The sequence below is a fragment of the Zosterops lateralis genome, assembly GCF_965231275.1.
Source record: "Zosterops lateralis genome assembly, chromosome: 20".
Taxonomy (NCBI): Eukaryota; Metazoa; Chordata; class Aves; order Passeriformes; family Zosteropidae; genus Zosterops; species Zosterops lateralis.
Genome location: NC_139780.1, coordinates 10131318 through 10146361, shown reverse-complemented (window position 1 = coordinate 10146361; position 15044 = coordinate 10131318). Strand labels below are relative to the sequence as shown.

Below are 15044 nucleotides of genomic sequence, written 5' to 3'. Positions count from 1 at the left end.
GATATTTTAAAATACAGCAATGGCACAATAACTGACAGCAGAAACATTCTATTAAACCTGCCTTTTACTTAACTAAGACAATGTGACTAATCAGCAGGTTTTACAGCTACCATACATTTGTTTAAAATAATTTATGGCTGCTCCAATGTTAGAAGACACTAGAGAACATGGAAAATATTGCACTCATTCTATCACCAAGCTGCACTTTTATACACAGAACTTTTTAACATTTAAATGCTAATAATGAATAAGTCTCATGCAGAATTTTTTTTGGACTTCCTTTACAAAAAAACGATGATGCACTTTTAATGAATTCCTTCATTTTCTCACACATTACTTGAGATGAGCAGAGCCTGAGCCTTCAGTAAAGTTTAGTGTGAATTCTGCTTTAAAAGTGCCCCAATTTTGGTCAGACAGCTGAAACTGCAGACCTTACTCATGATCCACTGATTCACAGAAGAACTCAGAGCACTACAGGAGTCTAACAATAGAAAAATACAGATGTAAAAGATATAAAAAATGACGAAATGATGACTTAAAAAAACCTTAGAGCTAGTTTGTCACAGCACATATACTTGGTTTACACTTCTCCATTCAAATACTTTTCACTCCCCTCAAAAATCTGACATCCACAGCAATGGGCTAAGAGAGACATTTTATCAGCAAGTAAGAAAGACAGACAGCAAAAGATAAATGATCAAAAAGAGAGAAAGGGGGAATTGAGCAAAGTGCATATTTACTGAGAACTTACTGTTGACAACATCATATTTCTGAGCTATTAGTGCTGCCTGCAGGCTCTTCCCACTGCCTGGGGGGCCAAAAAAGAGAACCCGGGGTGTAAAGGGGGCAGGAGATCGGTGCCGGCTTTGGACAAAGGCAAGAACTACAACAGGGGGAGAAAGACAAAAAAAAAAAAAAAAAATTTACAGGTTTTAACCCATTTCTTTAAAAAAAATTAAATTTAAACATTGATTTACTACCCTCTTCATTAAAAAAATAAATGTTGTCATGTTGATTGTGGTTTGTTTTATCTCTGAAACATCCAGGCTCTGCACCCAAAATCAGGACACTGATAAAACTGTCCTGTCAGCAAAATTTATTCTGAGAGGCATCTTAGAAATCTCACTATCATTACACTCCTCTTTCTTTCATCAGTGCCTGTCAAACCATTTTAAAGAGCAGATTCAATTAATAATTGCTCTCTTACCATGTTGTTTTTAGCAGAAGTAATTTTTGCTTGATAGCTACAATTTTACCATGCAAATTATAGAGTGCTGTAATTACATTTAATACTTTCTGCAGTTTCTGAACAAATATTTAAGCGTAAAAACTTGGGATGTTAAATTAATGACATTTATCCAGCTGTGTGTGATTAAGACTCCTAATTACAATATTATAGACTTGTAGCACAGTGTGTCATGACACTGCTCAGCGTTGACAACACAGAACTGAGTGTGGATGTTTTATTCTTTTACCCATCCTTTTTGTGTAACTGGTAAAGAATATTTGAGCTTCTCTGCCTGATTCCACTCATCTGCTGGACATCATCGTCCTAAATTTTGTTTCAAGCAGGAAATAGCAACTTTAGTTCAGCCTTCAGGTTTGGAAAGACCACAGGACATCATCAGCATTGTCACATTATAGAGACCTGAACTTTGTTATAATCCCAAAAGAGAACCTGAGAGATCACCAAGAAGCCAAAAGATGCCACAGCTTTGGCAGTGAGAACAAACTGGGATTGTATTTGGACATAGCTGTGCCCCTTTGATGGCTGAGAATACCAGAGAAGGGAGCAGCTCAAGCCATGCAAGTTTTGCAGGGATCAGTCAAATGCCAAGGCTAAACTTTCTGGCACTGATCCCACCTGCCATGGTTGGCCACGACTAAAGCAGCAAGGACACATCTGCACAGGCTCTGATTCCTCTGGGATTGCAGTGGATACAGCTAAAGATGAGCCCAGATGAGCTGCAGCCTCTCTCAGTTTCTGTGAGATCTTCACTTCCAATAGAAGACTCTCTAAAGAGTCCTTGTAATTAAAAAAAAAAAAAGTATTTTAGGCTAAGGAATAGGACAAACTTAAACATGACTGTTTGTATGAGTCATAAGCTATATTTAAAAAAAGCGTGAAAGGATTGGTGGGGAACATCCTGAGGATCAGGATTTTAAGTGCCATTATCAACACATTGCTCTGTACCTACAATTTATTCAGAGAACCCTTCCTTAAACGCTTTGCTATGATTAGAAAATAATTTCTAATAAAGAAGCACCTCCAGCAAGCTCCAATTTCTACATAGCAGCCCTAAATTATTGAGAAACTAAAACTGCAACCACATGAGATTGTACCCATCTCTTCCTGCAGTGCTGGAATCCTGCACTGCCCAACTGAGTTGGGTGGCACATCCCACATTAGGGCAGCAGCAACTGAATTCAAGTTCACAAAATTTTATAGTTGTGTGAAACAACCCACAATACTGCTTATATTTATGAGAGAGTTCCTCTTTTTTTAAAACTCTAGCTGGGGCAATAAAAATCTGAACAAAAAAACCTGGAAAATCCTACCAGAAAATAGTGATTGTTGCATGGCTCCCTAAACCCTGAGTATCAGCAGTGCTCCAGTTATTCTGAACATTTTCCACAACTCAGTGTATTGAAAAGCACAAACATTACAGGCAAAGCACCCTGCTTACAAATGATGCTTAATTTGCAGTAAATAACCAAGTTAATTAGGAGTAATGATCCCCTAGACAGTCTCCACATCTAATTATTCTTTAAAAAAAAATCTGGCTGCTTGATGCACTGCAGAAAAAAAAAAAGATCTAGAGAGGATTTTTTCATTCCAGTTTTCAATTTATCTCACTACATTATTAATTAATAATAATTAATATTCAGGCACTCACATTTTTATTTACAATTCAAGGCATGAATTCTTTATGAATGATGATATGAACTTTTAAATTTAATTAAGTAATTTAGAGGTAATTAATGTGTAAATTCAGAATATAAACTTCCTACTTGTTTATCTTAAAAGTGCAGCACTTGTTATTAAAAAAAGAGACCTTTTTGAGATGCAAAATTACTGAGATAGAAGAGATCATCAGCAGACTGACAGCTACAAAGTACATCATCAATTGGTCTTTCTGGCAGTTTCCTCATTCTCTTCTAGAAGGATCAACATTAAAAGTCAGACTGCATTACAGTCAGGCAAAGGCAAACAAGAATTGTTGAACAGGAAAGCTCCCAGCACAAACAGCTTTTAAACAATGAAATGTTCCTGGCTTTGAACTGCTCCTCCTTGTTGTTCTCAGACTTTGGAAGGTAGTGGCCCTTTGGGAGATGAACAATTGAGCCACAGGGCTCCCTTTTAGAAGAGAGACTCACAGAAATGATGGTGACATTTGCTCTACTGAGTCAGCTCTTCCTTGGCAGGACTGTGAGCTAAGAATTTCCAGTTATCTGCACTTACTCCAGTAAAATAATTACCAGGAAGAGCCCAAATGCTGTTCTAGAGAGAGCAAAACTCAGCTGGGAGCCATCTGTGCTGCCTAATCCTACAAAGTGACTCTAACAGCCAGGAACTATCCCTCAGACAGGACTTTCTCAACTTCCCACAAAGCACATCTTTACCCTGTGAGAGAACATCCACAGAGGGCTGGTCTGCATTGATGGATTTCAGAACTTTCTGGTAGATGTGGAAAATCTCTGGGAAGTTTCTGTGATATTCCAGCAGCTTCTTGGACACCTCCTGCTCCGAGAGATCTTCTGGTTTCACCAACCTCTGCTGCACCAGGGGGTCACTTGGCCAGTCAAAGGTTGTGTGGAAAACCTCTACAGGGAACAGGGTTAAGAACTAAGAGCATGATTTAATAGGTCTCTAGTTAAGAATTAAATTAAGTCCTCTTAATTCCTTAAAACATCCAACCTGATTTTTTTATTGAGCAATGTCAGGATTTTATCTCACAATGGATGATTGATGATAAAGTTCAACAGACAGAGCTGAGTCTATTTGACAGTTTATTTTATTGAACAGAAATGCTTTTATTTAACCTAATGGAAGTGATTTCATTTACCCTAAAAGCATCCCCACATCTCAGAAACAAAGCAGGTCTGAGCAGAGATGCACAGCAAAAATATAAACTCATATGGACAGATCTAACCTTTAAATATTTTGTACTGCCACAGTCCACTGTTTGCAGGGTCAATACTGAGCTTTTTATTTCCCTGTGTCTTATTGGCACTGAAAATAATGCAATGCCAACAAATACCATTTCCAAACAGCTGAAATTTATAATTATAAATTCCTTCTAGCCCTTAAATGGATCCCATGTAAATGTTAATCCCATCAGTAGTACTACAACGTTTCTGAGACCAAGCCACACTCCATTCTGCAGTGGAGGTCAGAAACAAACATACTGCACCTTGTGTGACAGGATCCAGCCTTTTCCCACCACTCCTCTCAATCAGCACAGTGTCGGGGGCATAGAGCATAACTAGGCAACAAAAAGGAAAAAAAAAAATTAAAAAAAGTGCAGCTCTTGTAGATTACTTGCTTTATTCCTTGTAATTCTTCGGATGTATCCTAATATTAGAGGTGGCTGAATTTATCTCAAGCACATTTGCCTCATTCTCATTGCCCAGCATTCTCCCTGCAAATGTTTTACTTCACTTTTAATCAGAATTTTGCTTCACCTACTACACAATACAGTGGGATAAAATAACCATGAATGCAGTACCCATGGGCACTAACTGTCCCCATTATCCCAAAAACATCACCACCAGCAATAAACAATTGTCTCTGGAGCCTCAGGCAGAAGTTCCCACTTGAGACTGATTCTCTTCTACACCACAAACCATTGCTTTTTACCCAAGTACTTTGTGGTGAGACCAGTGAAACTGTTGGGGTTTTTTTATAACCTCACAGAAAAGTGTTCAAACTTGATTAGAAAGCATCAAAAGAGGGAGAACCTGTCAGTTCCCTGGGTTGCTTTTGGCTAATCATCCTTGCAGTTAAACATTGTAATTTAATTACTATTTGCAGAGCATTTGATTACAGGTTTCAAACAAGTTCTTTTTATGACTTTCCTCTCTGTGTTAAATGGCTTTTTCAGGCACTTTTCTCCCTATTAAGGTACTCACACACCGGAAATCTCATCTCCTCTCAATCTTCTTTTTGATTAACTAGACAGACTGAGCTTTAAGATTCTCATTCAGGTCTTGGTGGCACAGATATAATTGTGAGCAAAACTCAACTTCAGATGTTATTAGGTATATTAAAAATACATGCAAGTACTAGACATTAAACATTTTTGCCTAACTCTGCTGCAGTGATTCGGAGTTCTTCATTAACAGTTGAATATCATCCAAATCAAATCCAAAGTGACAATTCATCAAGTTGGATAAATTCTGTTCACTGTGCACTGGCAAGCTCTGCATTTATCATTTCACACTGCATTCCACACAATTGCAGCAATTTTTTATATTCTAAGTAGGTCCTTAAACTGTAATTTGGACAAATGGCTTCTCCTGTATGGCAAGGGCAGCTGTCAAGGTCTTGTCTAGTAAAACATTCCACCCCAAACCAGCCACTCTGAAAGGTCAAGTTTAAAATCATCATGTTTCCATTTCACTTGGTGAAATTTGCATTCCTTAATTCAACAGAAGCATAAATTTGTGTTTAGTACATGAGGAAGTGGTTTAGTCTGAGGATAAAAGCTGATTTTTAGAGATGGAAGTCAGGAGCAAAGCTACTGGTAGCTGCTCAAAAACACTTGGTGTAGGGTCTGGAATTTACAGAGCTCTGATGTGGAAGGAGAAAAGGGTGTGAAAGACAGAGCTTAAAGTCTCCCAGGTTACTACCTCAGGCTTTCAACCCTACTGAAATATTCTGCTGCCTGGTGATTCTGTCTCCAGCATTGGTATTGAATTTATTGAGGATTTTTTGGGACAAACCCTTCTAGTCTTTCCTCCTGGATGCAACCACACACAAACCTTATACTGCTTACCAACATGCCTAGGAAAAATGCCAGATGATTGCAGCATCCATGCCTGTTCCTGATTTTCAGGGAAGCCTTCCAAAATCCATCCCTATTGAACAAAAACATGAAGCAGTTATTGATCCTGGAAGAGAAAAAAACCAAAATTCATACTAAATCTCAGTGCTATTTGCACAAAAATTACCTCATTCTGATCCCTCCACAGCACAGCATTTCTCATGGATGCTTGTGAGAGAAGAAAGCAAACATGGAGCACTGATATTTTTGTGAAATGCCTGCACTGATTCCACTGCCACACAGCAATGGGAACTTACGGATTGTAGCAATGGTTTGGGGTTTTTTTTCATGTTTCAATCTTAAAAATAAAAACAAAACAACTTCTATCTTGAATAAAAAACAACCCCAAACAATTTCTACAGTTTTGAAATATTCAAAAGGATACCAGCCCACACTGAGTATGTATATATATATATAAAAAGGAGCTAAACAAATCTAAAGACACATTTAATGCCAAGAATACTGAGGAAAATATGCATGCTTTCATTATTTTCTTAAATTATACAGGAAAACTCACAGTAATGGAACCAGCATTCCCAGAGCTAATAAAGCAAAAGAGCAAAAGAAAGAAAAAAGAAAAAAGAGCCTTTTGCTCCCTTAAGTCCTTGTTATAGCCAGCTAAGTGTTGGATTGAGCATCTTTAAAAAAACATTTACAGATCTGTGAAATACCATCGGAGAGCTGCAGCCTCACTCAGTTTTTGTCTGATGCAGTATTTGAAATCTAATCCACTTCCCAGGCTCAAGTCTGAATCTTCTGAACTCTCCCTAATTTATCTGTTAGTTGCCTGAGCAGACAAGTTCTTGCTTATATCCCATCCCTCAAAATAACTTTGTGATACTGCAGTAAATCTGGGAGCCATCTTTGTGCTGAAATAAAGGTGATATTTTAATATTGCATTAGCTGGCAATCATTATCATCTCCCATATAAATCTGGTGCTCTGTCAGCGTGGGGTCCAAAGGTTCTCCAAGTATTTCAGGGAAATCTATCTCCAGGACTTCTGTAGGAGGGAATGGGCCATTCCAATTACACAAGAAAATAGAGCAGACTATTTAAAATTCCTTAATTAGCCTGGTTTCAGGAACATGTCATCCTGCTGACAGATGTAGAAAATACAAGACTAAAGTAACTGCAAGCCATTTTTGCCACTCCCGGTGTTTGCTCTGCCAAATTAGAATGAACCACTGGATAAGGTCACACAGGTGCTGAGAAATCAATTTATCCCCAGGGAGTTGCAGAAGGCAAAGCTGCACAATGTTTGTAGTGCTATGCCAGGAACTTCAGCACTAGTTTGGAATATACTGTGTACTATATATATATACATATGCGCCCAGATCTTCTAGGGAAAAATGGCATCTGAGCTCTGAGGCAAACAAATTGATCCCAATTTACACAGACTACAAATCTGGCTTATTTTCTCCAATCTGAGTACAACATTTTTAGAAACTATGACAAAACAAATGGAAAAAAACCCACAAAGCCTGAGGTCAGTGCTGCTTATGGCTCAAATCACATAATGTGCAACAGGCAGTAAACACAGTAACAATCCCAATCCAACAATCCACAGCAAACCCTTCAAGAAGTTTACATACAAATTTCAAGAGTCCTTAAAAACTGGTAATAAGCAATTTTATAGTGAAAAGTTTTTGTTCTTTAGGAAACCAAAGCTCAATAAATAGCTTCCTACAGAAAATATTATTTTAAGGCATTAAACAAATGCAAAATCAACACACAGTACAAAACCAGTGAGCATTTCAGAGCTGATCTCCAAAGGTCTCCGAGTTGCAGGGCATCAGTCAGTCCCTAATTAGAATATATTATCCATCTACTTGACACTTCAGTGAAATGTCTATTCCGGCACGGAGCTGCAGCTTTGTTCAGAACAGGTTTATTGATATTCTGCTGCATTCCCTCTCCATACCCCCAGTGGCTCGGTTCTGTTTTATCACACATCAAAAAGGCCGTATGCTCAGGGCACCCCATGCACAGCTCGGAGCTGGAGGTCTGAACAGCTGCAAGTAGTGTGCTATCACAGGAGGGACAAGCTCCAAGCAGATGTCACAGATGATAAAAAAAAAAAAAAAAAAAAAAAAAAAAAAAAAAAAAAAAAAAAAAAAAAAAAAAAAAAGTGAAAAGGGAGTGTGGCTTGGGAACCGAGCAAGAGGAAGCAAGATACAGCAGAGCAAGACCTGACTTACAATATGCCTATCATGCTTTATGCAAACATTGGTCTTTCTTTTGCCCTCCTGACTGTCATTAAAGTGTAATTAGTAACTTCACATGGTAAATTTGTTTCTTTAAGAAACCACCTATTTTTGGTTCTTGATAGCAGTAACCTTCTATCCAGGCCTGGATTGCACCTTATCACATCAAGGGTGGAACAAAGGCTAAAAGTGAGAAATTCCACGGTGCCTGCACTTTGTGGTCACTGCTCCTCCTCTTCCAGCTGGGAACCTCCCACCTTTCCCACATCAACCCTGTAAACAGAGATTCTGCTGCTGCCTTAATGCCAGGTGAGCTGCTCCTCAGAGACCCAGGCCATGCTGAACAATCAGCAGCAAGGAAGCACTTTCAAAGCCATCACTTTCCTCTCCAGACTTCAGGAATCTGAAGAAAAGGAAATGCTCAAGGTCATTCCCAAATGGAAATCTCTCCACTTGTCTGGCAGTTCTCTCAGCTATGATACCAAGCTACAGACTTTCCCACTTTCCACAATAATAATGACTTGGTTATTCAAGTTCCCTCCTGTTATTTGACCTGTACATCATCCATATTTTTTTTTTTAGTTACCAAATCCAAAATTGATACTGACTTTGAATAAAGAAAAAGAATCAGCAGAAAGAAACAATGCTGAATTATGTGGCATATGACAAAAAAAAAATCTCAGCTAGAAGCACAAAGGTCATGAATACAGCTGTTTTTAGGAAAACAAGTAATCACAACAGCTTTTCTGCATTATTATTCAGTGGTTTGGAATAAATATTATATTACATAGTTTTCACTCCCAAATAAAGAAAGGGGTCAGAAAATAACACACACACACACACACAAATAATATCAGTAATGGCTTTGCCAGTATGGATCTAAAATTCTGGAGATTTTCAGAGCACAGTAGACTGAGGAGTGCAGTAGAAATACTGACAACCCAGCTCTTGCAGTCCATCAACATGAGCAGTGTGGATGATGGAAAAAATTCAAACCTTGCCAAATTTCCCATTAGAAAAGAGCCTCTTATGCCCCACATTATTTCTGCCAGTTGAGCAAGGTGCAAAGATGTTTTAAAACAAGTTCCATTCTTCTCAGAAAACAGAAAATGTGGTGAATGGGTAGATTCTCTCCCTGGATAAATCTTTGTACCATCACTTTCTTTGCATGGAGTTTCACAGAGGAAAATGTGATGACCTTTAGCTACCAAGGTAAAACCAAACAGAACCAATCAAGGTAAAACCAAACACAGCCATTCCTATTTTTGCCTTCCCTTTCAAGGGCAGTCACAAAAAAAATAACCAATCTCAAGTCATTCTGCCACTTCTTGTGTGAATCACTGGCCTCAGCTCAGTTTCTAGAGATCCTAAGCCTTCAGGAAGGTGGCTCAGCTCTCTCTGTCAAACACATCCTGAGCAATCGCTCTCCTCTGGCTTTCTCCAGCTCCATGAATTCCCTCCACAAGCCCAGCAGTCAGAGGGGCTGCAGCCAAGCTGGGCTAACCCTGCAAGATGAAAACCCTCTCTGAAAAATCATCCTCACAAAGTGCCAGGCTAGAACATAATGTTTGCAATAAGTTTCCTGTGTGTGCTGCAAGACCTCCCCACCTGATCCCTCACAGCCCTGACTACGTTTGTGTTGTAAGAACACATAACACAGGGCCTCAGCAGAGCTGTTGATCAATAAAAATGTTCTCCTTAGAGAATGCCAGTGACATCTATAAACCTGTGAGTGTCAAAACAACGGCACAAAAAATCCTCTATTCCTACTGTCAGTGGGATGAAAGCTGTACAATTAATGCCAAGCCAATGACACCACAAGGAGAAATAAAACAAACAGCTGGTGGTAATGTGGTCCAACATGCTGCTCTTAATCTAGGAACATTTTCAGTGAAAACATGCTGACTCATGCTTTGAAAGAAATGGCATAAATCTGGTCAGTGATGTAAAAAACCCTACAGCATTAATTCTATTTTGAGTTACAGATGGAAAAATATTACACTTAAAATGCACAGATCCCCTTTCAAAGGAGAAAATAATTTCTGGTCACTTTGTGTGTATCTATCTATTAATGTAAAGATTTTTAATAACCATCACACCTTTGAAAAACAAATGGTGTTTTTCCTAAAACCAGTTGAAACCTCAGCTAGGTTGATAACATCCACTCCATTCTTGCTGAATGTCAGGGAAGCTTCATAAAGGTTTTGTTTTTTTCCCCTTAGTTCTGTGAGACACCCAGCACTGATTCAGTGCTGCTGGTGACAACAACAGGAACATACAATGCAGGCAGGACTCTGTGCAGCTGTTGGCATTTTAACCACCTTGTCACCTCACTCATACATGACCTAATACTTAAAATAACTCACTGAGAAATCCTTCCCTCATTATTGACAGGAGAACTAAAGCCATGCCAACAATTATAGAAAGCACAGGGAAAAAATGTGGAAAATAAGGTGGATGGAGCCTGTGGAGAGTGATGGATTTTGCTTCTACACTGACAGTAAAACTCACTTTAACAAACACTGGGAAAAGTATCTGTTGAAAACATCTGTTCTTTTAATCAGGGAAAGAGACCTATGTGAAAAAAACGAGCATTTTTGAGAGGTTTTAGAGCTCTTGTTATAAAAAGAACTAAAAATTCCACAAAAAAAGAACAAGACAGGATGCCACGTGTGGTTTTAAACAGGTTCTCCTGCCAGTTGAATGGCCTAGGTCCTGTGTAGATTTACTACAGATAAAAAAATGCATTAAATGCTACCACATATATAATCTGGAGTGCTAAGTAACTATAATGAATTAAAATGAAGTAAAATAGTTCAGCTAAAAAGACCTTCAAGGAAAACCAGACAGACCCATATAATTCAAGCACAGTGAATAGCAATGCAAAAGTTTAATTCTGCTTTGCAAATTCAACATTAATAGGTCAGTTATAGAGGAAAGGTCTGCAGTATTTTATGTGAAGAAGAAAAGTTGATACCACTTAGGATTTCTGCAAATCCCTTTACTTTTACATTCTAAGGATCAAAAAAAAATATCATTGTCTCAGTCTCCCAGATGATGAAACATGAAGCAAAAAAACAAGGGATCCCAGATATTTGAACACAACTAAACCTATTCAATTCAGTTGCCTCTTTGTGTTAGCTAAGAGTGAACATATTAATTATTCCCCAGAAGACAATATATTCAAGTGCAGTGATTCCTAACACAGGAAGAAAAAGGAGACATAATGAGAAATAAAAAATATGGAAATTAGTAACGTTGAGATTCTTTTCCTCCCCTTTCCTCAGGAAGAGCCCAAACCTTACACAATATCGATTTCTATCTATTTGCTGTTTATCTGTTTTGTCCACTCCATCTCTGCCAGTTGCCTCAGGCAATCAACAAAGCTCTGCTTGTTCAGCCTTTGATCATGTCTGTGCTGGAAGATTAGCATATGCATACTCTCATCCTCCCCTTTATCCTGTTAATAAAGCTCCAAACTCCCTCCGCTGATGTTCAAGAAAGAAACTGGCTCGGGAGCCCCGATGATTTGCCCCCATTCCCTGCTCTGCTCAGGACTTGGAATGCTAAGTACCAGCCACGAGTTGTGTAAGTGCTTATCCACCGGCCCTCTGAGGAGCAATTCTTACTTGTTTGATGCAGTCCACGTTTGACAGACGTTCCTGGATCAGATTGGCCCAAAGCGCGTTGGGAATTTTCTAAAGAAAGGAAAAAAAAAAAAAAAAAAAAAAAAAAGGGCTGAATATTCACAATTGAGTTCAAAAGGAATTTTACCATGCAGGCACTGTTGTGGTTAAAGGTGAAGTGAGATGTCTTCTTGGAAATAAAGAAATAAATAATTCCGTGCGAGTCTCCGGGTCATTAACATGAGTTAATGACAAAGAGTTAATAAGGGCACGAAAATCAGTGTTAAAGGGAAGCTGAGCACAGAGCATGAATATCCATGGGGGGGTTTGCACACTGACATGGAAGCAGTGCCAAGTTCTGCACGCTGACGCACATACTGGACCTGCAAAGGGATCCAGGAGAACATCACATCCACATCCACAAAGCATCCTTTTAACCACAAGGATCTGACCCTCGACTGCTCCATGTCACAGAGGGCTCAGCACCAGGGACCTGCTGGCTCTCAGTGACACAAACACAACCTCAGACACTGAGCAAACAACACAAAGAGTCTGATTTTCAGGAGGTTTGTTTCATAGCTCCAAGTAACTCTCATCATCCAAAAGTTTTATTTGAAATATATTTTAAAGTTGAACTTAGTTTATTTTTAAACTGAGGACTGTGAAATGGGATGGAAAAGGTATCTGCCAATATTTTCAAAGTGCTGTTTAGTTCTGTGACTGCTACTCTGTCTATCTCCAGAGATGTTTTGTGAGAAGCTATTTGCTGTGTGACAGAAGAACCAAGTTCTTATACAGATTAAAATCCCTCAACATTTCTTCCATCGTATTTGATTTCCTGACAAGAAATCAGCAACACTCTCCTTTCCTTCTAGTAAGAATTTGCTTCACTATCTTGTTAATTTAGGCTTTCATTCTATGCTGAACTTGGTTAAACTCTGTGTTAGCCGGTTTAATTCAAAGCCTAAACTTCTGTCCATGCAGATCCTAACAGCTATTAATCATTTCACTAAATGCCATGTCTTATTCATTCTGTCATTATTGGTAAAATGAATACCCAGAAAACAAAACAAAACCAAAACCAATCTGCAATTAAAATAAATTATCTTTCACTTAACAATGTGAGCTTGACTCTCTGTTCCCTTTAGTTCCATACATTGTGGGTTCTCGTGTGTTTTTCCTAATCAGTCTGAAAGGCATAAAACTAAAAAGGAGTATTTCTACAGGCTTGGAGAGGTAGATAGGGCAGGAATCAGATGCTTCCCTTCGTATTTTTCCAATCTACATACTTTTCCAACCTAATTGCCACTAATTTTTAATAATTAGACAATTTTCTTTTAATAAGACAATTAATTACGTTACTGATTAACTAATCCTGGGACTCATGGCACCTGGAAGAAACATTCTTTGGAGCAACTCCTTTGAACGTCAATTCATACAATGAAAAAAATGTGGCTGATGATGTGGGAAGATTTCACAAAATCATCTTCATTAGATGATGAAACAATTTCACAAGGAGTGGTGGAAATGGCACTTTGAAGGAGGGTGGAAAAAGTGCTCCAGAACACACAGAAGAGCCCAGGTGGGCCAGCCAGGCAGGGTTTGCTTTTGTTTCTCTCTTTTGTGCCCAGCTCTCAGTGCCTCTCCTCACATCAGCCGCGCATGAGACAACGCTCAAGCAGGTAGCAGAGAAGGAGGGGAGGAAATTGCAGTGTTTGCTGAGAGTCAGCAGGTCCCCAGGGTGCTTTGTCAGAGCCTCCTGCAGCCCCTCGATGCTGGAACCTGTCACCTTCCAAAGGGGCACCACGCTGCTCCCAGGGACAGCCAGGGCCTACCTGCTCCTTTCATGTGTCATGTCAAACCAGGCTGCAGGCTGCTGGGGGGCTGCTCTGTTCTCCTTGCCAAACCAATTTAAACCAAGTTTATCCTCACTTCTCTCCATGCAGTGGTGTTCTTACTCCTGTCTTTGGAGTGGGGTTTGTTGCATGGAAACAATCAAGGACACAAATTCAGGTATTTCAGGGTTTTAGCTCCTTCTGCTCTCTGTGGCTCAATTCCAGTCTCATTTCCTGTGCAGTTTTCCTCCCACTGAGCAGTGGCCTACAAAATCATTTTCAATAGGCTGCTTGCAGAATGCCTAATTATTCCACTAGAAATCAGGATATCTGGTACATATCAGGTAGCCCATTTATAACTCATCTCTCATAAACACATAAATACATGGTGAGCCTGGTAGAGGGGATTGCACTTCCCAGAAATCTGCAATAACTGGTGAAATGTGTGACAGCGACACACATTTGATAACAGCCAAACCACACCTTACCCACAGAGCTGTCCCAACACTCAGTGCAGGTAAAGGAAACATTGCTGTAGGATTTTGGTCATGTTCACACCACTTTTCTATCCACGCTGCCTTAATCACTATTTTTATGTTTGTTGAAAAATTGTACCCACTCATGATTAATTTTAAATATTCCATGTTATTTTGGAAACATCATACTTCAATTTCCACACCTGGTCTACTCAGAGTTATATTTCATTTCCCCTTTCATAAAATTCCCACACTTTTTTGTAGGGGAGCTTTTTCAGTAGACATTTTTCTTGGAAGTTTTGGATATATTTGCTCTGAAAACAGCTGCAGCTAAAAACTTCTGGCTTCTTCAAGTTGGCACCTCGGAGAGAACAGCAATCAAGTCTGAAGAAATTTACTTCAGGTTCCTGAGTAACATAAATGTTCAGATTTAGTTTGTTCAGATAAATACACAAGAAAGGCTGGTCTTTTTTGGATACACAAAACTGGAACGTTTTCTTTTTGTTCCTTCAGAGTGGCTTACCCTGGAATAGATTGGAATGCTGACCATGCATAGTTAAGGATGCCTTGGATTTTTTTTTTTTTCTCTTATTTTTTATTTCTTTTTAAAAAGCACAGGGATGTGACACAACTCTGGAGCAGTTTTAAGTTATTAAGTATTATGCAAACACCTTAACTGCATTTTAGTGTAGCACTAAGAGCACACCCATCCCACAAACCCACAATTACCACAGTTGTTTCAGCTTCTTATTTCATCCAGTTAACAAGAAAAGTGAAACATGCAATAGCTCATCATTAGACTTCACTATAGGAAAACCTGAAGATGCTTCCTCTTAACATTATAATAACTAGAGA

The 15044-nt window shown here is 39.0% G+C and overlaps 1 protein-coding gene across 2 annotated transcripts in view; it reads right to left on the bottom strand.

The window, feature by feature from the left end:
* Positions 1-15044, bottom strand: part of AK8 (adenylate kinase 8) — a gene marked incomplete at its 5' end in the record, with an annotated part of 66437 nt that overhangs the window by 41868 nt on the left and 9525 nt on the right. For both annotated transcript variants that reach the window (XM_083876131.1, XM_083876132.1), the window contains 5 exons: positions 752-883; positions 3625-3825; positions 4416-4487; positions 6000-6081; positions 11882-11950. In XM_083876131.1, coding sequence (XP_083732257.1) covers positions 752-883; positions 3625-3825; positions 4416-4487; positions 6000-6081; positions 11882-11950 — 556 coding nt within the window. The remainder of the gene's footprint in view (positions 1-751; positions 884-3624; positions 3826-4415; positions 4488-5999; positions 6082-11881; positions 11951-15044) is intronic.